At 36.2% G+C, this 27,231-nt stretch overlaps 2 protein-coding genes and 1 pseudogene across 2 annotated transcripts in view; 2 read left to right on the top strand and 1 right to left on the bottom strand.

Moving 5' to 3' along the window:
- The window catches only part of IGHMBP2 (immunoglobulin mu DNA binding protein 2), a 62,796-nt gene extending 59,272 nt beyond the window's left edge, over positions 1 to 3,524 (bottom strand). Inside the window, exons 1-2 of the mRNA XM_026706687.2 lie at positions 3,332 to 3,524; positions 501 to 670 (exon numbers count right to left, since the gene is read on the bottom strand). Coding sequence (XP_026562472.1) covers positions 501 to 670; positions 3,332 to 3,414 — 253 coding nt within the window. The 5' untranslated portion in view covers positions 3,415 to 3,524. The remainder of the gene's footprint in view (positions 1 to 500; positions 671 to 3,331) is intronic.
- On the top strand, positions 3,524 to 25,254 carry MRPL21 (mitochondrial ribosomal protein L21). The gene is made up of 7 exons (XM_026706688.2): positions 3,524 to 3,660; positions 5,866 to 5,926; positions 16,165 to 16,250; positions 18,017 to 18,180; positions 21,180 to 21,232; positions 21,770 to 21,873; positions 24,992 to 25,254. The coding sequence occupies exons 1-7, from the start codon at positions 3,609 to 3,611 to the stop codon at positions 25,054 to 25,056; spliced, it is 585 nt and encodes a 194-aa protein (XP_026562473.1). The 5' UTR covers positions 3,524 to 3,608; the 3' UTR covers positions 25,057 to 25,254.
- LOC113440332 (E3 ubiquitin-protein ligase RNF4 pseudogene) lies at positions 7,393 to 8,461 on the top strand (annotated as a pseudogene).
- Positions 25,255 to 27,231: the final 1,977 nt, after the last annotated feature.

The raw sequence follows: 27,231 nt of genomic DNA on the forward strand, positions 1-27,231 counted from the left end.
TCATTTACTTTACCTTTTGTAACAGTAAGACTTTATTAAACTTCTTTACCATACAATACACAACAGTTCTGCATGGTTCACAACAATCAAAGAACGATTACAATCAAGATAAAAGATGGAAAGCTTCCCTTCTCCAAATTTTAATTATATAAATGTAGTTATTTTTTGGGGGGGGGGGGATTATTGCTTATTCTTCTACTGTAAATTGTCAAAACTGACTTAAATACTGAAAAGTCCTTACCTCTGTCCATCAGATACATTATATTTGTAATAAACTTTTTCTTGGGCAGTTATATTTTTAAAAGAATGCAAAATTTACGCTAATAGCTCCATGTGTGAATAAAAAAAGAAGTCTTGTTTTCTCATTGTTTGATGTAGCAGCTGTAATTCAAAGACTCTGAAATCATTACAGATTCACATCATGAAGGTCTATCCTTCCAATATCTAAGGCTACACCTACCATATTACAATAAACTTTCTTTCAAAATCAACTTACTTACCAGGCCCAAAATTATTGGAAGGTAACTCCGTATCTAAGCCATGTTTTTGAGGCTGTAAAGTTACAAGCAGATGGCCATATAGCCCAGTTTTTTGACAATGTAGTTCAAGTTTCAGTAAGCAAACTCCTCTACGCTGCAGCTCTTTCAAGGAGATTCCTTCTTGCCATGCTCTGAAAAAAGATCATGCAAAGAGAAAAAAACGCATCATTGTTCACTAGATAACACCTGAGAAGCTAAATCATATTGTGGCCCTCTTTGCTTTGCAGAGAGAGAACACTGGTGGACAACAAAATATATGTCCCATATAGATAATGATGTTATTTTGTTTATTTAAAAGATGTGTATATCATCTTAAACAATTCTGGGTGACTCATAACATTGTAACAAGTCTTCTCAAACCTCAAAATATGGAACTAGAACGTTCATAATTTCCATTTGAAGGACATCAAGTTAGAGAACACTATTTTTAAAAAATTAGTCAGCAACAAGATTCACAAATCATACTAAGCAATTACATTTAATCTTGGCTTAGCACAATACATAAAACAAGCCACAACATCTGATAATTATGGCTTATAATTTATTGTGTGAACTTAACTTTGAATTGCAGATAAATTTCCTAACCTATAAGCAAAGAAGCCTTGCAATATCTCACAAAATTCATATGTGTGTATTTTTGATGGCCCATTTAGCATTTTGCAATTTCAAGACTGTTTTCTTGTGCCCTAATATCTTGCACGTGCTAGGCTTTGAATGAATCATGGAGCAAATCAAACCAGTTTCTAACTCCTATGTCTATGTCTAGAAGGGATGCAGAAGATTTTGGGGTGGGGAAAACCACATATATGTTTTGAATGGCATGCTTGCTGCTACCCTCCAAAAAATAATAGATGTGGATAGGATTTTTTTTTCATTTCCTCTTAAATGTAAAGTAACATAGCTAATAGGATTGGTCTCTAGCCATAAATTTAATTTCCCTTCTTTCAAATTATGAGCTATAATTTGGTAATACATGGAGATTTCCAGAACTTCCATTCAAGGCTTCTGTGGACCATGAATGGCTGAAGGACCTGGCAATGTACATTTCCACTGCCCATCTGTCAAAAGAGTTGCCACTTTGTCACATATTCTTCCACTCCTATTTTTGTTTTTCAGCTGAATATTTCATTCAAGGAACATATTACATATTTGTTAATATCAGCAAATGAACAATAGTTTAAAAAGCTCACAAATTTAAGGAACAGATCATTTTAGTCTTCAATAGTTTTAATGTATATGTATATATTTAATTTGGCTACAATAAAACATGTGGTTATTGCATTTCTCCAGAAATCAATTGCTAGGCACTCCTGCATTCTTAAACCTCATTGTCTGATAATGCAATGGTAACTGCTCAAGGTCACCTCCTCTATCCAAAGTTATCTTAACATTACATTTACTTAAGTTATATTCTATCACAATCTATTGATTCTTGTTAACATATTGTGCAAAGCCAAACAGCAGTAATTTATTCATAAACATACTACGGCTTTTTACAATGTGTAGATCAAGTATACTGGTACAACTAGAAAAAATACTTGGTTACTATCTATAAGCATTGGGATATTACTGTTGTTAAAGATGGGAAGAAATCTTAAAGGTATCTCAGAGCCATTTGCTTTCTAAAAGTTCACTTCAGGGCCTACACTAAGCAACAAACTAAGTTTTGTCATACTTGATTATTACAATCCCTTAAAGATTACTTGGGTCAATTTAAACAGGATTTTGTCCAGGTGCAGTGATTGCTTTGATAATTTTGGTGGATGTTTTATGCTAGAAGGTAGATTGGGACAAGTACAATTATTCCAGTTTTTCTGGCCCTCTCAGTACTTTTTAATACCCAACTTTGATAACCTTCTGGGCTACCTGGTAAGCTTTTGCAGTGGTTCTGACTTTTCCTCTTATATCTTAGCTAATATGATATTCTAATTACTTGCAGCTATTATGATTTAAAGAACACAATCAGCAACTTCCAAGCAGCCATATATGATACCAAAACTATACTTAAGTTCAAGGACATGGATTTTATATTTTAATGAGTACTTTCCAATTATTAGTTTATTCACAAGCGCTTTCAACTCTGCTATCTATAGAACTAGAAAGATATTGACTGGGTTTACACATCATAAAAATCTATGCTACAATTGTTTGGATTAGCATACTTTGTAAATCAGTCATTATGGCTGACAAGCCAGTTTATCACTATTTTTGCTCTGTCATTCTGGTCAACTGACCAGCAATACCCTATAGTTATTCTGAAGTAAATACCACACAAGTTTATAGACTTTATCCCTCACATTAAGTTTGGCTTGTATTTTATCTGTTAAATATACAAATACACTATTTGTGTATTTACCAAGTATTTGTTTTTATAGTCGCAATTCTCCAATGGCAGATTTGCTTAACGGTTTCAAGTCTTCAATTATAAGGCAGGTGATACTCAAAATTAAACTGTTTAATTGAATATTGCTGTAGCAAAGTTAGGTCAAACTGCTGACCCTCAAATGTTTTCGATTACATCACCATCAATTCTTCCTAATGGCCAATGGTCAGAGCCTACAGGGATACCTTAATCTTACTTGTTCTTGTCCTAACAAATGTCTATAAGCCAGGTTGTAAACTAGCATTGGCTAGCAGCAATTTAGAATTAGGAAGCAGATATCTGAATAAGCGTGTTTGCAAAGGTCAAAGTATATAACTTAAGTCGTTGCTTAAAAGAGTACATTCCGGTTTTTGCTATGGGGACAGAGAGATGCTGAGAAAACCAGCTTGCCCACTAGCCGAAGGGATACCTTGCTTCCGAAATTTCGGCTTCTCTCTCCTCCTTTAGCAACTCCATCTGCCGGGACACAAACTCTTCCACCAACGCCGCCATTGCTGCCGGCTTGAGCGGATGCCCCCAGAAGCCCCGTTCTGGGGACAGCAGGCAACGACGTGCCGACAACGAACGGCCCTTTAAAACCTGGCCCTCGCTACCCGACGGTCCCTATAAATGGTGCCCTAGCCGTTCTCAGGGCTGAACTTCCGGTTCCGTCGGGAGCGAGCGGGAGAAAACTTGGTCGGCTTGTAATGGCAATAGCGGCGTCTGCCTTTGGTTACGGGCGGCTTCTTTCTCGGACAGGTGAGCGGGGGTGGGGCGTCATTTTCTCAATTAAGCTCTCATTCAGGAACCGTGATCTTTTTAAACCCAACGTTTATTCGTTTCCAGGCTGGGTTTCCTTCTGGTATTTTTTTCTGTTAACGTGGCTCGGCTATTCTGTACTTTCTGCCTGCATCATAATGATTCCTTTGCGTTCTCGTTGCTGCCGGTTTTAAATCGAAAACCCTTTTCCTCTCCTACATCGAGTTCTTGTTTATTCTGGCATTTTTCTTCAGACAGCCTTCCTTTCCCCCCGACCCATTCCCCATACTCCCCAATTACGTTGGACTTCATCTCTGGCCGGTTGTAGGCTCCGATTTGTAATTCACCTCAACCAGGTGAGGAAAGGTGCTTCAGGTCATGGATAATATATTTTGGTTTTTTTTGCCTTGTTTATTGTGTCTTCGCTGCTAGGAATAATTATGAGTTGTATATATGAGCTTCCCACAATGCAAGTAATCTCTGTATTATGAGGGAACTCTGCCTTGTAAGAAGCAAAGCACGTTTAGTTGGGTTTTGAACCGCCAAAGCTCAAATGTTTCTTGCATATTTCCACCCCCCCCCCAAAAAAAAATATCCGTGTGGCCTGAGTGATTGTATCCTCAGTTTGCATGTTTCATTTATTTATATTATTATAAAAAATGTCCAGAACCCTTGAAGCTATCTATTTTTGAAAATTAAAGTCTGACTCAAATCAAACTAGCATATTAATGTCCTTGCTAATAGTACCTTTTACTGTTTTCAATCTTAATTTTATTAATTTGATAGGCAGTGTAAAACAGAATATTTTAAATGTTCAACTTTTTTTTTCATTTGTTCATTTGGTAGTGTATAATTAAACTGCTTCATAACTGATTAAGCATTGCCAAATTGTTTTATTAGGATGTAAGTATATGATAAAACAAATGTTAATCTCCATTCCAATTGAATATTCTGTGATGGCTAATTACATGTTTTTGAAGTCTGGTAGTTGAAGTGACAAGTTTGGTAAATTACACTTATTTTACTCTTTAGTATAAATTCCTTTAAGGCTATATGGTGTGAATAGTATTAACCAGCACCCCACATTTAATAATAAGGAGCAACATCTGACAACTCCGATGGCAGTCAAAATTGAGATCCTATTCTCTTACTCTTTCAGGCTGGTATTTGAACAACAAACATACACTAATAAGCATTCCAAGAAAGTAAAGTTATTTGTCATTGCATGCTTTGAAAAAAAGTTTCAGCTATGTGCAATTTTTGTCTATCAGAAAAGTATTGCATAATTTGGAGCAAACTTCACTCTGAGACTTCAGTCAGCAATTTTTGCTGGCATTTTCCTGCAGATAACTGCTATTGTTCATTTATTATAAGTGGGTAATTTTTATTCCAAGATTCTATTATGTAATTATATATAAAAAGCCAAAAAAATAGTTTTAAAAGATCTTTCCAAGAAAGAGGAAAGTCTTATTACAAACTTATTTATCTGGGTTCAAATAGCATTCCCAGCTAAATCAGTTAAGCTGGGTGCACACCATATGCTGAAATTTGGTTTGTTTGCCTTCAATGTGACATAAATTTAGCTTGTTAGTTACTGTGATTCAGTGTATTGTGCCAAATTAAAAAGGGGTTAATTTAGTTCAGATTGTATGAACCAACCATTTCAAACAATGGCTGTATACCTGAAGTGTCTTTCAGATATACAGAGACCTTCAAGTTCTCCTTCTCTGTATTGCCACTTCTTCCTGTTTATGTTGGAGGTCACCCACTTAATTCTCCATTTCCTATTTATAGCATCTTACAGTATTCTTCCCTACTTTTTTACCTTGATTTTTTTTAAATTTTGTATATAAAAGCAATTGTTATGAAAGAAGGAAAATTGCATTTTAAAAAGTCATAAACATAATTTTGACCACATGGAATATTGTTACTCTATCCAATATGTTTGCAGAAATTCAATTCATATTGAAGAGTGAGCATATATTTTAGGATTTAAGATCTGGTGCAGCATACTTTCTTGCCTCTGTGACCCCAAAAAGGTTGCAAATATCTTTTTGTATGAATTGTGAAGTGTCTAAGGAGTATGATGATGATTCCAGTAGAATTTTTACTCTTCCCTAAAAAGTGTAAACTATTCTTACTAATTCTAGAATTGGAACATCTGAATCTTATCTGAGTGACTTTTTGTCCCTGCTTGTCTTTTAGCATTTCTATTGAGATCTACAATTCGAAGTCTGAGTGCACAAAACACTTCACCAGTTCAAGGGTAAGATCAGGACATTGCAGAATGCTTTCTTTTCTGTGTTGGTATTTTGATTTAGTTCTGGTTAGATTTAAATAACACATTTAACCTTTTAGTCTCAATGTTGTGTGAAAGACAGTATACTGTTAACTAACATTTTACACAGGCAGAAAAAAGATATATTATTCAAATCATATTCATTTGAAATTATCTTTGTGTTACTGCTAAATTGAAATTATATGAATAAGATTTATGAATTCCTTTAGGATCTTTTTCTTCCTTAATTGGGACTTTGAGATGTAATATAAGGACCCAGATTGTTGGGGGCAATATGCTGACTCTACTTAGAGAAGGCTGTAAAGCTCTATGAAGCTGTATATAAGTCTAAGTGCTATTGCTATTTAGGGGCTCTTGAAGCACTGTATGGGTGCCTCGTTCTTTTTTCTCTTCATGATTTTGGAAAGCTTTTTACACCTTTTATGCTGTCGGGGCTTTGGGAAAATAGCAGTTTTTCTATTGCAAATAATGGTACAGTTATTTACTTATGATAGTTACTTTAGAATCTTTTTGTACAAAACAGCCTACAATTAAGCAAAATAAGCTATTGTAACAGACGGAAGGAGGGATTCCAGCATGCAAGTAAGCCCATAATGATATCCCTTTTTTACATAATGCAGGCCATGTTGTCTTTCTTGCAGTATTGTAAGACAAACCCCAATGCTGGGTAGTTCTGCAAGACCTGAATTTACATCCTGATGCTAGAGGACACTTGAAGCAAGTGAACAGTTACATAGTATTTTAAATGTTTTCAAACATGTATAAAAAGTCTTTATGTCCTACTTATTCCGAAGAAGCATTCACTTCTTGCATTCATTTTCTGGTTTTCTCTTTCCTGACTTCTTTTATATAGGTAGCAGTCAAGGAAGTCATTGAGATTATCACCTCAGCAAAATGATCACTTTGCACACATGCATTTCTTTGCTTGAGTGTATAAACAAAATTGACAAAATATTTAGTTTTAGGTGGTCCAACCTTAAGGTATGACTGCCATTCTGGAATAAGCCAGAAAGTTAACAACAACTTTAAATTATGGTTTAATATTCTTAGATTGCACCCAAAATTGGTAACTAGTTTTTCAATTCAGACAGAATAGATACCTACAGATAATTGAACAACTGGTTTGCTCAGTTGTTTGAGCTGAGGTAAATATAATATCTGCAACCAGAATCCTTGCTTTGACTTAGTATGCTGCAATAAATTGTCTGAATTTCTTTATTACCTCATAACAGTTTTAGCTGATTATTGGCTGAAAAAGAAAAGAAAATGAATTGTATGTACTGGCTTCTGAGCCTAATCATTTTTTTTCCCTACTTTGATGCAGTTCTAAAGTGTAACATTTCAACACAAGAGTTTGAACTTGCTCCCAGCTTTGCAGTATATGGCATTAAAGAGACCACTTTGATGGTTGTAGTACTCTAAAAATTCTTCCATTGTATAAAGGTACTCCAGAATATTCATAATCGGCACTGTAGAACTGAATGGCAGCTAAGCATTAATCTGCAGTTGGAGATAAGGGAGAAAACAGATATTCTGTGCAACTTGCTCCAGTCCTCTTGCTGCGTACCATGAAGTCAGCCAGTGTGAAGCTTGATGGAACCAGAAGCAGAAAAAGCAAAAATCAGAGTCCCCTCAACCCAGCACCACCTTCTAATGTCTCAGGCGATATGGCTACAGGAGCTCCTTCTAAAATCAAGAGTTTCTCCTTGCCATCCATTTCTCCCATTGCCACTGTAGAAGCTGCCTCTGTTGGCTCTTCTCCTATTGCTGGGCCCAGTTTTCTGGATGCAGTTGTCCCCTTGAGTGTTAGCAGAGGCATGAATCAGGAAGAGAATCAGAAGGAACGCTATGGAGAGCGGACTCCCCTGCAAATTCCTAACCAAAATAGAATGTCACCTTCAGCTGCAGAAGCAGTATCAAGAATAGAGCCAATCAAACTCAATGAAGGTATAGAAATAATAGATCTCACCGGTGACACTTCAGTGGTTGATCTTACACATAATGATTCCATTGTACTTGAGGAAGAGACTAGACAACAGCAAAAGCAAAAACTAAGAAGCCGACCGCTGTTCAACAGCTGCATAGTATGTAATGAATGTAGTGAAAGTGAGGAGTTGGCTGCCAGTAAATTGCCTAGAGAATTAGAAAAGGAGAAAATTAGAAATCCAAAATCTTCAGGCACTGTGAGTTGTCCAATTTGCATGGATGGCTATGCAGAAATTATCCATAGTGGACGACTTATAATGTCAACAAAATGTGGCCACATCTTTTGTAGTCAGTGCCTCCAAAATTCTCTTAAAAGCACAAACTCTTGTCCTACTTGTAGGAAAAAACTCAATCAGAAACAGTATCATCCAGTATATATATGAATATATGGATGGATTTGGTAATCTAAGTTTTCTCATTTGGCTGCTTTGTGTTTTATTTATGTAAACTTAATTCTGCTTTAAGGAGTATTATAGCTCAGTTTACTCGAAGGCCATAGACTCCCATCTACTGAAACCTATGTTAAAAAAAATCCTGTACAAGTAGTAAAGAGACCTTATTTTTTTGTTTAATTGTAAGTTATAAAAATATTGATGCAATCAGGCAGACTAAGAATGTAGGCACTATTACAAGGATCTTATTAGAATGTAATACTGACTTGATGGGAAAACCTTGTTACTCAGTGAGAAAATTTCTTTTGTGTTAATAGAGCCCAAGTAAAAATGCTGAACTCCCAAATTTATAAAACCTAGAACTCAAATCTCAGACTATATACATGGATATTGTATATACATGCATTTTCTTTGGCAGCCAAAAATTTCATTTTAAATGCATTCATAATTAATATTAATGGTAATAAGAACTGTGAATGTACATCATCTACTTGAACTCATATGGAAATTCTGTGATTAGTGACATTCTTATCTTTAATGTAGGCAGTTGTCCAAACTAAATTGCCTAAAGGGCTGCTCTTTCCCATAAATAGTAGCCAATAACCATTTCAAACCTGTAAGAAATAAGAACATATAAGGAACAGATTTTGAACATAAAAGTGATCAGTTAAATATTTGTAAATAAACTGGTGGATGGCTTGATGTGCCTCTGATCTATTTAAGAATTTTAGTAATTCTGAACTAATTGGATTTATTAAATTTATGTAACCTTCATACTTATGCAATCATTCACTTCTAATTAGAAAGCCTAACCTATTCTCATATCACTAAAATGGACCAGTATGTTTACATAATACAGCATGAACTATAGTCTGAGTTTCAGGTTCAATGAAAAAGGTGTAATTTTTTCCCCCCTTAATGATATTCCCACAGTTGTTTCGGACTGGCTGTGTAAGCTAGTTACTTACTGAATTTCGTCATGTGCGGCCATGTAAAATACTGTAATAAAGATCAATGTAATGTGCAATGGCAGTTGAAAAGCCATATCCATGCTTATTGCAGAACTATTGTAAAATCAGTTGAAGTTAAACTTACTGTATATAAGCTTGGAATTATGAATGCAGTTCTCTACTTTTTCATGAATTCTCCTACTTAAAATTACACAACTGTCCGAACAATAAATGTTACATGCATTTAAGAGAGGAAAGTGCACTTTTGATACTTGTTTTCAGAACAGATGTTGGCTTAATAATAAAGCTTTAAACAACCTTCAGATATTTGTTATATATAATATATTTATGTGCTTCTGTATTTATAGGGAATTGATTTTAATTTATGTAAATAAAGTTTTTGATGGTTTATTAAAAATTCATTTAATTGTCAAGTTTTAATCATTTTCCAGATATTAACTATTTCCTTAGACTTGCTTGCTGGCTTTTCTTGAATTGTAGAATTTATCATAGGAAAGTACAGCTGAAAAATACAGAGTGGTTCTTGGCAGAGAAGTAAATGGTTTCTTATGACTTAGGTTTATTGTTAACTAAATTCTTAGTGTTACCTAATACTAGTACCAAAGCACAGATTATGGACAGACAGATAACATGTGTTCTGAACCTTCATATTACAGGCCCAGACAACTGTGTCCTTAAAACTGGGACTTTTTAAAATACAGAGCAAAGGTTTCTGATGACAGTGAAGAAGATGCTGGCATTAAACCAGATTGCTTTTCATGTTGCTGCAGAGGGTAGCTTAAGAGAGCTTTGGAAAAAGATACAGGAGTTCCTAGACAGGTGCTATGTGAGCATCTTGATACACTACAGAACACCTTTTTCTCTTTGACAGTTCCAATAGTAAAGAAGTATTGTGAACTTAAATGGAAGATATCTAACTAACTAGATAAAATGTTTTGGCCCCAGCAGGTGGCAGCACATTTTGAAAACTCTTGAAAAAGCTACAGATAGATGTGGTTAGTACTTGGGATTACTTGGGAGATAATTTGGGCGGTAAACTAGATTAGGAAGCTGAAAGGCCATTTTGGAAGAAAGCCGTGACAAAGTGTTTCTTTGCTATTGCCACAATGTGCCCATCTGGTCCCCAGAGTGGAATTGAATGAATGTCTTTATGCCTGCCTTCTCTCCAGGAGGCAAAGAACATGCTCATGCGCATGAGACTCCTGGGGCTCTATAATGTCTCTGTCTAGCCCTACAAATAGCTTTATATTCCTCACCTCCCATCAAAAAGTCAAAGGAAGAAGCTCTCTTTATGTTCACCCTTGTATTCTGGGTGGTAAAACACAAAGATGTGATTGCATCAGTACCTCAGGTATTTGGTAGGAAGCACTTGTCTTAGCATTAATAGCAGTATTAATAGCCATACATTCAGAATCAAGGTAGCTGTTTTATGATTTCTATTAAAAAAACTAGCTGTGCAATTTGGACTTGTATAGTCACTTCATGTTCTTTAGGCATGCAAAGTCAATATATTAAAACACAAGAATTCTAGTCTGTCCCCTGACATGTTGGTTTTCTCCTTTTATTTTAAAATACTTGAGACATTCCTACTTTACATAAATATTCATCTCAATACACCATTTCTAGTTTTCATTCTGGTTTGCTTTTGGAACAGGTGGGCGTGGTATTTAACCTAGTATTTTACTTCTTAAAATATTATTATCCACATAAGCCTTAAAAATTAAGAATTGGTTCTCACATGCTCAATATTTTCTGAGGCAGGAGCAGTGTTCTTTTTTTTCAAATCCTACATGTTCCCATTGATGTAAATTGTATGCTTTACAGGCATAGCAATGAAGAAGCACTGCAAACATGTTTTTTAATTCAGCCAGTACAAAAGTTACTTCCTATATACTATCTTTTCAAGAAGAGTATCTTAGATGTGTAGCAGGATTTCACATGCTAGACTTATTTCCGTTTCTCTGTTTGTTGGGACCTTTGGTCTCTAGAGTGCAGTACTGGTTCTGACTAGTGACAAATATGTGAAGATACAGTGCGGACAGTACTGGAAGCTCCTGGGATGGCACAAGGGACACTGCACTTACCTGAACTGCGCTGGTTGCCAGTTTGCTTCCAGATCCAATTCAAAATGTTGGTCATTACCTTTAAAGCCCTTTATGGCAGGGTTCCAGGGTATCCGAGGAACTGCCTTACCTTGTTGAGATTAACCTGCCCCATTTGTTCCAGCACAAAGAGCTAGTTCTGAACCTGTCAGCCAAAGTATTTCTGTTGGCAGGATCCAGGAGGAGGAGAACTTTTTCTGCTGTGGCCCCCACCCTCTGGAATATTCTCCTGTCAGAGATGAGATCGGCCCCCACACTCCTGGCCTTCTGGAAGAACCTAAAAATTTGGTTCTGCTGCCGCTACATTGGTGATGGCTGATGGGATAGAGAAGATTCTCTCTTCCGCAGGCTGCCTATCATCTGGGTTTCTAATTTTAATTTTTAACTTTTAATTCTATTTTAATTTGGTTTTTTCACTTCTTTTATATTGTAAGCTGGCCACAGTCATTGTATTGTTGAGATGGGCAGCATATACATTCAATAAATAATAAGATACATGTGTGGATACCTCTGTTACAAATAGGTATTACATGTTTTTCAAAGCTTGCTATGAATAGTATATGGAATTCAAGTTTTCCACATTAACCAATTTGCCTGGGTATGCTTCTCAGACAGGAGTATAAGTCAGCTATTCTGGTGGGACTCATACAATGCCTGAAGCCATGAATGAGCTGACCACATTTGAACTTCGCTGAACCCAGACAGTCTGAAGTGAAGTCTGTCCATTTTTATGAACCAAACACAACCAGTAGCTTGCTTAATAATAAGTGGTTTACCACTGCTGACTTTGAGACAGTGACAGAGAATTGAGCTATGCACATTGTACATATCCTAAGCCCCTATTGTCTGTGAACTCTCACCTCATTCAGAAAACAACATGAAGTGAATTGGAGTTTTGCTGCCACTTTATTCAGGATTTTAGTAAAAGAGAACCTCAAATTACTGTACACAAAAGAACTGTAATCACATTCTTGCACATAGAAATACAGCTTTCCTTCAAATTCTACCTAATGTGGGGAGGTTGAGGCAGGGAATCTTAGCTCTTAAGAGCAGCCCTATTTTTCATTTGTGTCCTACATGTACTTGGTTCCTGCCAGAGCAGGGCTTCTGTCAAACTTTGAATCTATTAGGCTCTGGAGGGTCTTTTCCAGTGCCTAGCTGAGGTTTTCCATCCTTGGCAGAAAAATAATTGGTGTGGAAATTGCCATTTCCATTGCTGATCCCGTCCTGCCTCTACTGCACATCATTGCCCCCAGCTGGTTTTCCTCCAGATTAACGAGCATTATAGACTAACACATTGTCTCACTTTGAAGCTGCCTTTGGTCAGTATTGGGAATAAGATAAGCAGCACTTTAATAAGAGTTCAACTAAGGCTGGTTTAATTCATGGTTGGAAATGGGTTGAAGATAATCTCACAGAGATATAACAGAAAAAAAATGTTGGTGGGAAGCATGTACTATAGGGGAAAAAAGTGTGAATAATACAGGTAATCACAAGTTAGCCAAAGAGCACTGGTTTGCATTCTATCGCTAGTTTTGCTTGGGACCAGAGTGAGACCTATTTTAAAATTATTCATTTCAAATGATAAATGCAAAAGAAAGCCCCAAAGATATGTGTTTTTCTAATAGAGGCTAGAATTTAGATTTTCTCCCTTTGGGAAAAGACATAGTTTGCATTTATCATACATGAGTGCAGTGTTGATCTTTGGGATTCTCCATGCTTTATTACAGTAAATGGCAGTGAGCGTTTGAACATCTGCTGCCATCATTGGAATAAAAAGTATGTGCTTCATTGGCAAAGTGGTCTGAGAAGCAGGACTTTTCTACCAGCTCTAGGCCAGCATTTCTCTTAAGTATAGAACACTGGGATCCAGCAGATTGTCCATTCATCCAACCAAGATTCAAAGGCCAGAAGCTCACTACTTCAGACTCCTCCATTCTGTGTATACCCTGGCAGTAATTTAACTCATAATAAATCAGTGACTGGAAACTGGTTCACTGAAGCACGCAAGATGAAATACAGGTAATAATATGGTTTCTAAAATTCAGAAAACTGAACAGGGCTTGAATGTCCTGTTATTAACCAAACTCATCTGTGCTAGTCTAAAGAAAATTGTGATCTTGCACAAAAACCCCAAAAGAAAAGTGCAAGTTGGAAATAAAAGGATGGGTATTAAACAATGGTATCTCCATTCACCTCTAGCCCCTAATATTTAGAAAAGTCTGTTAAAGAAATTTCTGGCCAGATTAGGGCAAAGCGTTATGACATAGCGTACATAAAACAATTTAAGTGCAAATATTTAATTTAGGATTACATTTTGGTTCAACATTTACTTTTAAAAGGCCCCTTAAATGGGGATGAGAAAGCATACATAAACAGAACTAGAACTGGCTTTTTTTGTTCAAAAATGAATTGTTTTCTTAAAACTAAACAAACCACTTCCGTATTTTTTTTCTGACAGCTATTTTTGAAACCTGCTTTTTCTAATCGCTGCTTTCCCATATCTCTGTCTCTTCTCTCAAAATTCTAGTGACTTTTATCAAAATCCCTTAGTAGTTCTAGTGAAGCAGCTCCATTAAATTTCTTATAATTCAAAATAAAAACAATAATCTACATCACTATATTGGTTTATTCTATAGCTACAGTTAAGTGAATCACTGCAGCTGTTAAGTTAGTGACACGATTGTTAAGTGAATTTGGCTTCCCCATTGACTTTGCTTGTCAGGTGGTCACAAAAGTGATCACATGACCCTGGGACACTGCAACCATCATAAATATGAGTCAGTTGCTAAGCATATGAATTTTGATCACGTGACCATGGGGATGCAGCAATGTGTGAAAAACTTTATAAGTCACTTTTTTTAGTGCTGTTGTAATTTCGAACGGTCATTAAATGAACTATTGTAAGTCAAGGACTACCTGTATTAGCTTTTCTACCATGGGCATGGAGAAAGAAATTGAATCAGTTAGTTTCCCATCCAATTTACCAGCTTCTTCCTCAAGAGAAAAATCTTCAGCCATCAGCTCCGTGAGCTGTAAACAAATTTTCAAATGCCTCCTTTATATGGTAAAAAGATATTTATCAATCCTTCCATTTCCCATAATACAGTCAGAACTTGGATAAGAAGCTAAACATTTTCAAGGAATAAACCAAGAAAATCCAGTTGCCATTTGGAAAAGCATCTTTGTGATAACTATGACCTAAATGACTGAGTATCTCCATAGATGCTCCTTTATGCTGGTTGGGACTTTTTGAATGCCTGATTATTATGTGAAAGGGAAGGTTGGCAAACAGTAGACCAATCATCACCATCTGCCTGCCTGCCACAGAATGGTACCACCCTGAGCTAGCTGAACCCTTGGCTAGACGACAACATTTTACAGGACAACATGCACAACACACAGGGATTTGAATGCATGGGTGTATCTTTGTAGCCTGTGCTTTGGCAATCACTCTTTTTTTCTTCCTCCAATTTTGTATATTATAAAACGGAAGGAGGAATCAAAAGATATGATAAAGAAATTGAAAACATTTTCAGAAGGCTTTTTTCATTATTGAAATCCTATTAACCATGGACAAAAAACATAGTTTCATCTACTGTGGTTAGGTGAATGAGCCACTGATGGGTAAACTTACTCAAAGATAAACCATAATTCATAGTTAGGTTTATGCCAGGTAACCAAACTTCCCCTTGTGATGCTGCTTTTTAATTGAAAGCTTTTGAAAATGAGTGTATAAGCAACAGATTGACTGCATTTTATTGTCAACTCTGAAGCAAACTTGGCTGGGGCCATTTTGGAGGCTTCAGGGTTGCCACAAGGCAAAGGGATAGGGAGGGGGGACATAGGTGGGGATTTTGTGCCAAAACAAAATAGTTCCCATGGGAATCAAGGTTATTCCAACAGGTAGCTGGAGAAAGGAGGAGTGAAGTAACCAGGCTACTGGGTAGCACCTTGATTGGACAATGTGACTGTTTGGGCAAAGGGGGGACTTTCACTTTTTAATCAAGTGCAAACTGGGGGATCTTTCAGAGTCAGTTTTCACCAGCTGTGCCAATATGATATCTCCAAATAAACCCTCCTTTGAGGAATCTGACTGTCTCAAAGAGTTCTTCTTTCTTTGGGGTATTACTTGGAACATTGACACATATCTGATAAACATGTCAGTACATGCTCCAAAAGACCTCCCCAATTGCTCGAAGAAGTTTCTTAATTATATTTTAAATATGCTCAATACGTTGCTTGTTTTGAGTTACTTTTCCATCAGGCTTCATTACATCTGAAGGATGAAGAAAGGCCACTGCACCTCATAGTAACTTCTCTCACCCTTTCCCCAAGCCCCCACCGCACCCCTAGATTCTGAAATCCTTTTAAGTGAAGTTTCCAGGTACCTGGAAACTGAAACATTCTGCTTGGGAAAGTGTGAGTTTTCCAGCATGAAATAGGGGGGCCTTCTACAGTATAATCAAGGAGTTGGCTGAAGGTTGACTTCCCTGCTATTGCATTTCGGAATCCATTAGGTAATTCATTCTTCTGTTTTTGCTTCTCCTGTAATCATATTTTATGATTCATGTTTCTGTATCTGAAGCTAATTCTAAAGCAAAGTTTAAGATAAGGTATTAGCTGGGAGAGGTGTGAAAAATTCTTGGCTAGAGGACTACACATTTTTTTAAAAAATGGGACTTGAGAGATGCAATTAAATGTCTAGGAATTGACTGTAATATTTATAATAGCAGATTCTTGTTATTTCACAGGCTACTTCCTAAAACATCCTTGTCATCACCTCCATGGCCTGAAATCAAGCTACCAGATCCAGCAGAGGAGGCAGAGCATCATAGAGGTAAATAATCTGTACCCTCTCAAAAAACATAAGGCATGCCATTTCTGTGTGTTTCGTTTTGATGTTGTCACTGCCTCTCATTTGTTTCTGCTTTTGATTTAATAAAGACATGTAATCATTAGCACAGAATAGCAGAACAAGAAACACAAGCTATACTAGCATTAGTGAAGATGTCTTCAGAGGTTTCATACAGGAAGTAGCTAGATTTGTCTTCTAGCTATTGACATGCTTTACCCTCTTAGTCAATGCAGTTACTATTAACATACTGTTATGTAGTCAGTGTTGCCTCCTTAGAGACCCAAACCTACCTCCTATGTTTCATGAACCCAAAGAGAAAGGTCTCACTGATTGGTGCTGTGTCCCATCCAAGAATGTGAATGAAACTGTGTCTTTTTCTAGACTTGAACAGTAGCCGTGCAGCCTCTGGAAATGATAGGTTTTGAGTTCAAGGGTCAAAACACCATGCTACACCTTCATGCTCTTGAACTCATGTATATAGAATACTCATCTCTAATGATCTAAGTGCTAGAGCCCACTGTAACTACATAGCCAAAAAGGCATTAAGAGTTGTTAACCTAATCCTACGTAGCTTTTTCTCTGGTAATATCACGCTACTAATTAAAGCGTACAAAACATTTGCTAGACCAATACTTGAATACAGCTCATCAGTCTGGAACCCACATTACGTATCTGATATTAGCACAGTTGAGAAAGTCCAGAAATATTTCACAAGAAGAGTTTTCCACTCCTCTACTCGTTGTAGAATACCTTATGCCACCAGACTTGAAATTCTAGACCTAGAAAACCTTGAATTACACCGTCTTTGATCTGATCTAAGTATGGTATATAAAATCATACATTGCAATGACTTACCTGTCAATGAATACTTCAGCTTCAACCATAACAACACAAGAACACACAATAGATACAAACTCAAGGTAAACTGCACCAACCTTGATTGCAGGAAATATGACTTCAGTAACAGAGTGGTCAATGTCTGGAATACTCTACCTGACTCTGGTTTCTTCCCAAACCCCAAAAACTTTAACCTTAGACTGTCTCCTATTGACCTCACCCCTTTCCTAAGAGGTCTGTAGGGGGCATGCATAAGCGCAGCAATGTGCCTACCATCCCTGTCCTATTGTTTCTTTTTTTTTTCTTATATGTACCCATTTCATGTATTCATAACTATGTATATACTTACACCTATTATCTTGTAAGCGATTGACAAATCAAATAAATCAAATAAATAAATAGGTTTCAGGACAATGCCAGCCCAAGAAATAGCACAGCTTTTGAGAGGAGATGCTCACAAGTCAAGGTGCCTATGGCTCTGCCTATACTATGGCACCCAACCTTCCTGGCTTTGGACCCAGAACAGTGTGCATTTCCCCTTATCTTAAAGTTTGCTTTAGAATCAGTTCTTTTTAAAGTATAAGAAAAGCAGCACTATAGATTCTATAATAGGGCTATTCATCCAAGGCAATTATTCTCCCACACTCATCTCAATATATACATTTCATTTAGAGAGCAGTGGTGGTCTTACTCTAAATGAAATCACCCAGGTTCTACATCTTCAGACATAAAAGGAACCACTCACTTCCTCTCAGCCTAAATTGTCAAGTCTTGTTTGGTGGGGAGGGGTCAGATGAAGGAACAGTCTAGGTATCATCTTGAGCTCCTGAACAAAATGTGGGAGATTAATCTAATAAATACTTTTAATTAGTCAATAACTAACTTTAACTCACTTACTAATTTTCTTCCAGAGATTGTACAAAATGTGAATGAGTTAATTGCTACTGGGCAATATGGAAGACTGTTTGCAGTTGTTCACTTTGCCAGTAGACAGTGGAAAATAACTAGTGAAGACTTGATTTTAATTGAAAACCACATACCCGCTGAATGTGGAGACAGAATCAGAATGGAAAAGGTAGGCTTCATGTTAGCAATCATTTTTTCTCCCTTTGTTAATCCGAAAGATTACTTTACCATAAATGTATCATTAAGTCAGCATAACACACACACGCACGTCTGCCTCCGTCTCATCATGTCATTAGCTACCTGTTAGCATTTCCCGCAGGAATGCATGTCCTGTGACAGGGGAGTAGATATTGTAGTAGAAGCAGGGAGACAGAGCTAAAAACATTGAAGAATGACTTCTGGGAGCTATTTGTGAGAACATCAAAGTGGTTTTCTGATGATGGCTAGAGAGATAAAGATGATCAGGAACCCTTTTAAGATCCAAATGGCATTCCAAGGAGAAAAAGAATTAAGTGGTAAATGATGAGCTATGGAAGAAAGGTTGCTGATGGACCTGTGGGTGCTGTTCAAAGGCAGGATAGGAGTGGAGAAGTATTAATAGCCACCTTATCTGTTTCCACTAATCCAGGCTTTTATCTAAGCTTCTACTTCTTTATACTCAAGTTATACTCAAGTGTGCCTCTTACTCTATTATTCCAATTTGTTTCTCTTACTTTGTCCTTTTCTTACTAGTGCAGAGTTCCCTTAGCTGCTGCCTAAGCTCTCAATAGGCCAGTGCAAGTGTTGTGTGTCCTCTGGTATCAGATACTGACCTAGGCCTTCCTTCTAGTGCTTTAGCTCCTTATTGGCAACAATTAGATCCTCTGTTAGCCTCCTTTTGTTGTGACTTTCATGCTACCACCCCACTGATGTTTTCAAGGTTTTAGAGCCTCTAACTCTTCCCTCTTTACGAATACATGTAGTCCTTGGGTAGCAACCACAATTGGGACTAGCAATTTGGACATTAAGCAAAGCTGTCACTAAAATGATGGTATTTATGATCTTATTTCACCTTTCCTTTGCTTTACAGACTTATGGTGTCTTTAAATGTGAGGTTTGTTGGTAAAGTCATCTTTTCCTCACTGTTGTAACTGAACAGTCGTTAAATGAGGCACCTGTACTTCTTGCCACACAGTTTTCAGCCCCATCCACTTTGCCTTATTAAGGTGACTCACAATGTCAGACCCTGTTAGTTGATACCTCAGTTTTAGCTGCTTTCCCCAGGAATTCTAGAATAAGATTTATCGAAAGCAGATTACAGCCTTTTAAGACAATTGAACAGCATACGTTGATATATAAAGAAATTTTAATATACTGTATAAATAATTTCAAAACATGCTATCCAGGTTTCAGCATCTTCCTCTGACCAATGTGAACACACCCAACATACAAAAGAGACTGTAACAGCTCTTATAGTGGAGCATGGTTGTCAAACTCACGGTATCACGTTGCCGTCATGCAATATTTTTCCCGTTTGTGGAGCCAGGGTGGGCGTGGCCTGTACGTGATGCATCCGGCCCGTGGGCTGCCAGTTGGACACCCCTGTAGTAGCCAAATAGTCTTCAGTCTGAGAACTTTCTCAACACTATTGCACCTTTTAAAAAGTGAACACCTGACTTCATTCACACAGCTAATTCTGACTGCCTACATTAAATGGATGGGGTTGGAGGAAAATATATTTTGAATAACTTAATTCTCTTCGTTAGCTTATGTGGGCATTTTACTTTTTAAATTGAAGTCTCTGTCTCTGTGGCACTGTAAAATATACTTACTTTGATTTGGGTTGAACCTGTTTCCCTCTGTGTACTTTGGAGAACCCCTCACATCAACCCCAGCCATGTTTTGTAGAGGCTAACATCTCAGTTATTATTTGCCTAATTCAAACCAACTAATTACTGTCATGCTTTAGACAAGACTTCCATGTGTAAGATCATTTTAAAGTGATTTATTCTGCTCCTATTCAGACATGATTTAATTATACATTGCCATATACATCTGCTCTGATTTGTAAACATAATTCTGATGCATAGTTCGATGCCCAGACTAATCCACTTAACAATAAAACAGCCTGGATAATTGTAGATTCATATAAAATAATACAAGATGCCACTGAGATGAACTGGATTGCCTTGTATTCTGATAAAATATTACAATTTGGAATAATTTAGCAACGGAAAGAACTTTTCCTATAATCTGCTCCTTTAATTTTTATTTTGATGAGACATCCCTGGATATTTATGCATCATTTAACTCAGTAACATAATAAGTGTGAAATAGAAAATCTTGCAAGAAACTATCATGGGAGCATGAAATTTTGCTGGCTGGTTAGTGAAATGAACAAAAAGGCTGCATCAACACTTTACAATTTGGCACTCTTCAAGTATGTTGGGATTGTAATTCCCAGAATTCTCAGACAACATAGCAAATGGCTAGGAATTCTGGAACCACCAAGCCCCAGTGTATCTGAAGAACAGAAAATGCATGGTTTTTTTTTCTTCCTAGTATTTTCCTGCACATGCAGGGTCCACTTTTTTTCAAATCAACCAAGTGTTGATCCAATTACAAGAGGAAAAGACCAACCAGCTTGTCTCCCAAGCCTGACATAATGGGTTGAAAGAGATCAACTGGGAGTTACCCTGTCAGCTTTCATTCTAAGGCAGGACTAGAATTCACCGTCTCCCAATTTTTAGCTTTGTGCCTTAACCATTAAACCATGATGTTCATGGTCCCATCAGGAAGCTCTCTGTATGATTTCCTTCAGATTGAATTTGAGTTGTCTGAACTCCAGGAACAAATAGATGTCCACAGCAGGGTGATTTTCTTCCTTCTTTTCAAAATGTGAGGTTATCACTGCAGCACTGAAAGAAGTCACATCATGTATGAAAACAGTGAAGTTTGCTATCGCTTATTGTCTTCTCTTGTATGTTTCAGAGATGTGGGGAAAATAACACAATTTTTGTCCCAAGTGGTATTTATTTGGCAATCTCCTATTTCATCCTGGTCATTCAACTACCAGGGTGAGAAAACCAAAGTGCAGATTTAAGGGTGCATCTTCCACGATTGCCTTGATAACGTTCTGATATATTTTGTAGTATGATGATTAACATGCATTATTTACTTCTGTCCCAGGTACTGTTGGTGGGGGCTGATAACTTCACGCTGCTGGGAAAGCCTCTCCTGGGGTAAGGCATGCTTTGGGGTTATTGAGTCATGCTGAATCTTTTCAGAGTCATGTGCACTGGGATGAAAAGGAGTTCGAAAGGCTTTAAAAATGATTCTACCAAGCACTCAAAAGCAGCTGAGGAAAGATGTGTGCAGAAAAGAAGGGAATTGCCATAGTAACTCCATTGTATTTAGACCATCCTTAAAAAAAGCAAGTTGAACTAATTGAGAGGTGCAGTTAGACCAGCAATTGTCCACTTTGTTTTAATTTTCTGGAGAAATGAGTTTCCTTCTAAAATCATAAATATATAATTCAAAATGTTGTAGTCTGCTGTTTTCTGGTATTATTTGTTTGATATTATCTCTATATATGCTTTGTGCTATTGTTTGTTTTGTAAGCTACCTTGAGAAAGTTCTCTGAGAAAATATGTATGCGGTAAATAAATAAATTGCAATCGCTTTAGAAATATTTCTATTGCCATTGCTTAATTTTTCAAAGGAAATATCTATTAGGAAGTAAACATGATTTTTTTTTAATTTCTCAATTTGTTATAAAGAAAGGACCTAGTCCGCGTGGAGGCCACTGTTATAGAGAAGACCGATTCTTGGCCAAGAGTTAATGTGAAGTTCCGTCGAAGGAAGAGTTATGAGATAAGAAAAAGTAAGATGAAAAACATACATAATTTTTTATTTAAACCCCTACTAAGCCAAACAGTAATGATTGAAAGAGCTGTATATAAAAGGGGAAAATGAATTTGAGATTCAAGAACTACAACACAAATATCTCCCTTTCTTTTTTTGCCATTTTAAAAATATAAAATACCATTTGGGTCTATGTTGTTGTAGCAACATAGCAAATATAGCTTCTTGTTGCCCCCTTTCAGCTTTTTTTTTTTTCATTAAGGCTATAATTCTTTCATTTATTTTAATTTATTATATTTATTGAGAAATATATATGGCTGCTCCATTCATGGTAAAGATAAATCACCTGGGGTCCCCAGGCATGCTGGTAAACCCATGACTTCAGAGACTTTCAAAAGAATATCAAGGTGGCGGGCCAATCTTATTTCTGCAGGGATGATGTTCCACTGGGATGGAACTACCACCAAGAAAGCCCTTAATGGAGGGAACCCATAACATACCCTTCCTTCCCATTCTTTTGAGTTGGGTAGATGTACCTGGGAAAGATGGTCCTTTAGGTAACTTCCTAGTAGTCTCCTATTCAAAAATTAAGCTGGACTTCTGGTTTGAGCTTCTTCGGTGACAGACCGAAACCTCGTCTCTGCAAGGCTTCGATCTGTGCTCGCCGCTGGAGCGCCCCGAGCCAGCTGGTTTTGGGGCTAAGCTACCCCTTAGAGGTGGTGAAGAGTGGGGGAGACTGCCTGCAGGGTTAAGGAGAGCTGCATCTCTCCTCCCCAGCTGGCCATTACTCCCTTTCCTGAAGGCAGTTGTAGCGGTGGTCAGAAATGGCCACCACAAAGAAGAACTAGACCGGAAAAGTATGTGCAGGAGGAAGATAAGAAGAGAAAGTTTTGGTTGACCGGGTCAAACAGCAAAAGCACAAATAAGGTACCCTGGAATTGAAACTATTAAAAAAATCCAATAACATTGTTCCCTAAGAAGATGTTTAAGCTGCGAAGGAGAGAGAAAAGGGAAAAGATTTGTTTTTTTTTTCTCCTTTTCCTATACTGAAAGCTAAGAGACTTAAGCAAGAAATTGGAAAAAAATCCACTTTGACATTAATAGGCATTTAATGCTGAAAATAAAAAGTCAAAGGGATAATAAAGATTTCAGGATAATCAAAAGTTTTTGAAAACAGGAAAGGAGAGAAAAAGAATAAAAGGGCAAGATCTAGAAGGGAAGAGACTGCCTGGAATTAAAAAGAACTTACAGCAAAATCTCAACAAGACTTCCAAAAGATACATTCTAACTGAAATATTGCAACAAAAACCCCAAGAAGAGAAAGTGGAAAAAGAAATAAGATATAACTCAGGACTATTTGGATTACTTGATGATTTCTGGATTTTTGGTTATTGTATTTGAATGACTAAAATCAATTGGGTGGTTGTTTAAAACTGTTTAAAATGGCTCCACTTTTAGAAGAACTGAAAATGGAACTTAAAAAGTAGAAAGAAGATGCACAAGAAAGGAGAGGTTCTTTTGGCTTCGTATTTCAGTTTTTAGAAATGGAGATTTGGAATTATGAGAAACAACAAGAAATGCCTGCAGAACAAGAAGATTGCGACAAAGAAGAAGCCATCTTTAATGAACAAGTAATCTTAGGTGGGAGAAAAAAAGGAAAGGGGGGAAAGAGAACGGAAAGTTTAAGATTGGGAAAAACAACTCCAAAAAAAAAATAGAGTGAAAAATAAGTATAAAATCAGAAAGCAACAGAAGAGAGAAATGCAGAAGAGAGAATTAGAAGTAGAGAGACAAGGGGGTAAAAAGGGGAGGGAGAAGAAGAGAGGGAAGAAAGAAAGGAAAAGAAGTTATAAAGGACAGAAACAAAATACAGAGAAACAGGGCCTATTTAGAGATAATGGGTGAAAACTTAATGGAAAAAGGGATTCTGCAAAGGTACATAAGATAGTATTGGCATATTAGAAACAGAAATAATTGTAGAAAATATGAAACAATGTATGATTAAAATGTTTGATAAAATAGCTATCGTAATTCTGTGGAATGCTTGTCAATAAATAAATAACAAAATGAATAATGATTTATAAAACATATGTGAAGAGAAATGAGGGAAAAATTAATTATGGAGATTATATGTGTCTTTAAGGAAGTATGATATTTAATTGAAAAGAAGTGTTAAAGATGTTAAGATTTTAATGATTATTAATGATAGAAGTGAATTGGAATGGAATGAGGGTTTATAATTATATATATTAATAATCCTTTTTTCAAAAAAAAAAGAATATAGTGTGTATTATAAGAATGTACCAAGCAGAATTCGATTGGAAGTTATGTATTATGTATTATATTGAAGGTCATAAACTTAAGGTATATATTGAAGTTTAAATAAGAGTTGAATGGATGTAATTAAAAGATATAAAGGTGTCATACTCCAATTAGTAACTACAGGAGAAAATCTGTTTAATGAGAAAAGATAATATGAAATTGAAACAGAACAGACAAAAGTATAAATATAATGATTTGAATTGAGATGAGATAATCAAAATAAAATTGAGAAAATTAAAAGAGAGGGAAAAACTATATAGAAAATGTAGAATAGTATAAGATATGAAATAGAACACAAAAAGGAGCATGAAATTGAGTTTTGTGTCTGTATAAAGAAGTTCAACCCGGGACCATACTATTTTCAAAAATGATGTTTTACTTGTATTTTGTGTGTGAAAACCCAAATAAAACTTTATTTTTTTAAAAAATAAGCCTACTTAGATATCAGAAATCAGCCAACATTGCATAGTTGCTGTTAGTTTGTAGGACTTTTAGCATAGTACCCTTTAAATATACCTGATTTAGATTTCACTGAATTTAACAAAAATTAAAGCAAGGCAGTTCCCTTCCAATAGCTCCAAATCTTGTATGTGATTCCATACATGTTAACAAGGTAAAACAATGTATTTTAACAAATATATTTAACCAGGTATTCTTCCAAAATGATGGTTTATTTCTCAGTGCCACAAACAAGCAACCTTTAAGATGTATATCCTGTGATCAGTCATGGAATTATTTAGCTCTTTTTGGCAAGTTATAAAGTAATTCACTTGTAAATCCAAGTCCTGAATTGCATTTTCCCATTTTTTTTCCAGTTGTCATTCAGCCGCAAACTGTTCTCCGGATAAATTCCATTGAAATTGCTCCTGTTCTGTCATGATGGATTGGTTTGTAACATCTTGGGAGCATTAAGAAAATAGAAAATGTTCATGTTACATTACAAATGTCAGTAAACATTTTTTAAAAATATTATTATAATCATTATTGTTGCCATCACCAAATATCTTCATTGCTTGTGTACTTTTTATTTTTAAATTAAAATATTATAAATAAAACAAAATTCAAAAACTAAAATCAAGACATATATAGTTGTAATCAGTATTATATACTATTTAATAAAAACACAATGAATTTGTTATTAAAAATTATCAAATATATTAGTACAATTAAGATCATCCAATTAAAATGCTTGTGTTTTAAGGTTTCAAACTGATAAGAAAATACTAGCACCAAATTTCCAAAGAGCATTTTTAATAGCTGTGGTTCCATAGCCAAAAAGATTCTCTATTATTTTGCACTGAGGCTATCTTTGCACATAAACTAAGGGGTCTATGACAATTTGCCATGGCCAACTCACTGTGGGGAAAACTCACTGTGGGGCAATTCAACACTGTATTAATCATTTCATTCAGTTTAATATTGGTGACCACCTTTTTGTCAAAATTATAGTATTTCTGGATTGACTTTATTTTATTATTATTGGCCGCTGTTCCATTGAAATTAATTTAACTTTTGTATTTGTTGAATTGTCCTGTGATGAATTTGCTGTGGTGACTTGGCCGTGGCAAGTTGGCCATCGTAAGTTGGATGTGGCAAGTTGTCCCATACCATAAACTAGGACATATTCTGACCATGGTTTAGAGGAGGAGGAAAGTACTCATGGCCAATTGCTGGTTTGTTTTTTCCATTTCTCAGAAGAAATGAGCAGAGTATAACAAACCCTAAATAAGGCAAGATTATACAACTGTGTGATGGTTAATACATGCCAGGATTCACAAAGTGATTTAAAACTTTGATTTCAAATTGAAGTTTTTGCCAAACATCATGGATTGTTTTTGGGAACAGGTTTGTATGTCACTCAAACAAAAAATAAGTAAGCTACAGGATGGATCCCCATTACAGTACAAGTGAATAGTGTTTTGATATACTTCTCACATGCTGTGAAAAGCTCTGATAAAGATTCTGGCAATGTTACCTATCAGCAAATTGGAGCTGAGCTCCATTAAAAAGCAAATGGTGAAAAATATAATACTTCATTGTTCATGTATCTAGTCTCCTTAAACGGACTCTCTACAGGTAGTCTTTGACTCACAAACACAATTGGGGTGGGGATTTAGATCATAAAGCCCACCAGTTTTAAATCAACACACCCACATGACTGGACCTGATTTTACAACCAGTTTTGCAGTGATTGCTCACTGAATCATATGAACCTATTTTCCCAAACAGGCAGTTTTTGCTAGAAACTGGCAAAAAATAACAATTGTAAATTGTGATCACATGACTTGAAAATGCTGCAACCAGTTGCAAATGTGAACTAGTTGCTAAGCGCCTAAAATTCAGTCATGTGACTGGGGGGCACTAAAAAAATTTCGGCTGCCAGAAGTGCTTTTACAATATTCAGAAGTGTGGTTTTCATATTTAATAATGTAATTCTACCAGCTCTTACAGTATTTATTAGAACTGATTTGTTCCCATTAAACTGCACTAGTGTGTCCTTAGTGTATCTGGGACAATTTGAATGTTCAAACTGTGGTGCCAATATCTCTGGGAACTGATGAAGTTTACACACAAAAACTGAGAAACAGCTAAGTATATCTGCATTTGGTGTATTTTTTTTCAGTGATATCAGTAGGGAAAAGAATAGATTGCAAAAATTGTGTTGGTAAAGCTTGTTAATTTTTCTCTTAAACCATGGATTTTTTAATGGATCAGCCTATGTCCATGGCTTTTTTTTTCTTTTAAAATATCTATATTCATTGATTTTATATAACTAATAAAGTATTCATAGGTTTTTTTTAATATGTGAACCTGCAGATTTTAGGTCTGATTCATAGTAAATGCATACCTATAGGTTAAAGACTACAGCATGAGAAGATGGTTGGTTTATCAATGGACCATTGCTAATTCAAATTACAGGCATTTTTTTCATATTCTCTTATTATGCAGGATTCTCATTGAAGTGGTTTACACATGTAATCACAATCAAAGGTACGGAAACAGCTGTCACTGAAGCTTTCAGATGTTAACACTGCTGTAACAGATGCTATAGAAA

Source organism: Pseudonaja textilis, chromosome 1, assembly GCF_049901715.1.
Source record: "Pseudonaja textilis isolate UNSWEBS1 chromosome 1, rPseTex1.2, whole genome shotgun sequence".
Taxonomy (NCBI): domain Eukaryota; kingdom Metazoa; phylum Chordata; class Lepidosauria; order Squamata; family Elapidae; genus Pseudonaja; species Pseudonaja textilis.

What these genes read in the sequence shown, in the direction of transcription:
- MRPL21 (XM_026706688.2), top strand. Translation starts at nt 3,609, where the DNA reads ATGGCAATAGCGGCGTCTGCCTTTGGTTACGGGCGGCTTCTTTCTCGG. An exon ending in ACAGAATCAGAATGGAAAAG is followed by an intron (nt 18,181 to 21,179) that starts GTAGGCTTCATG and finishes CTTCTGTCCCAG; the next exon opens with GTACTGTTGGTGGGGGCTGA. An exon ending in GAGTTATGAGATAAGAAAAA is followed by an intron (nt 21,874 to 24,991) that starts GTAAGATGAAAA and finishes TTTTTTTTCCAG; the next exon opens with TTGTCATTCAGCCGCAAACT.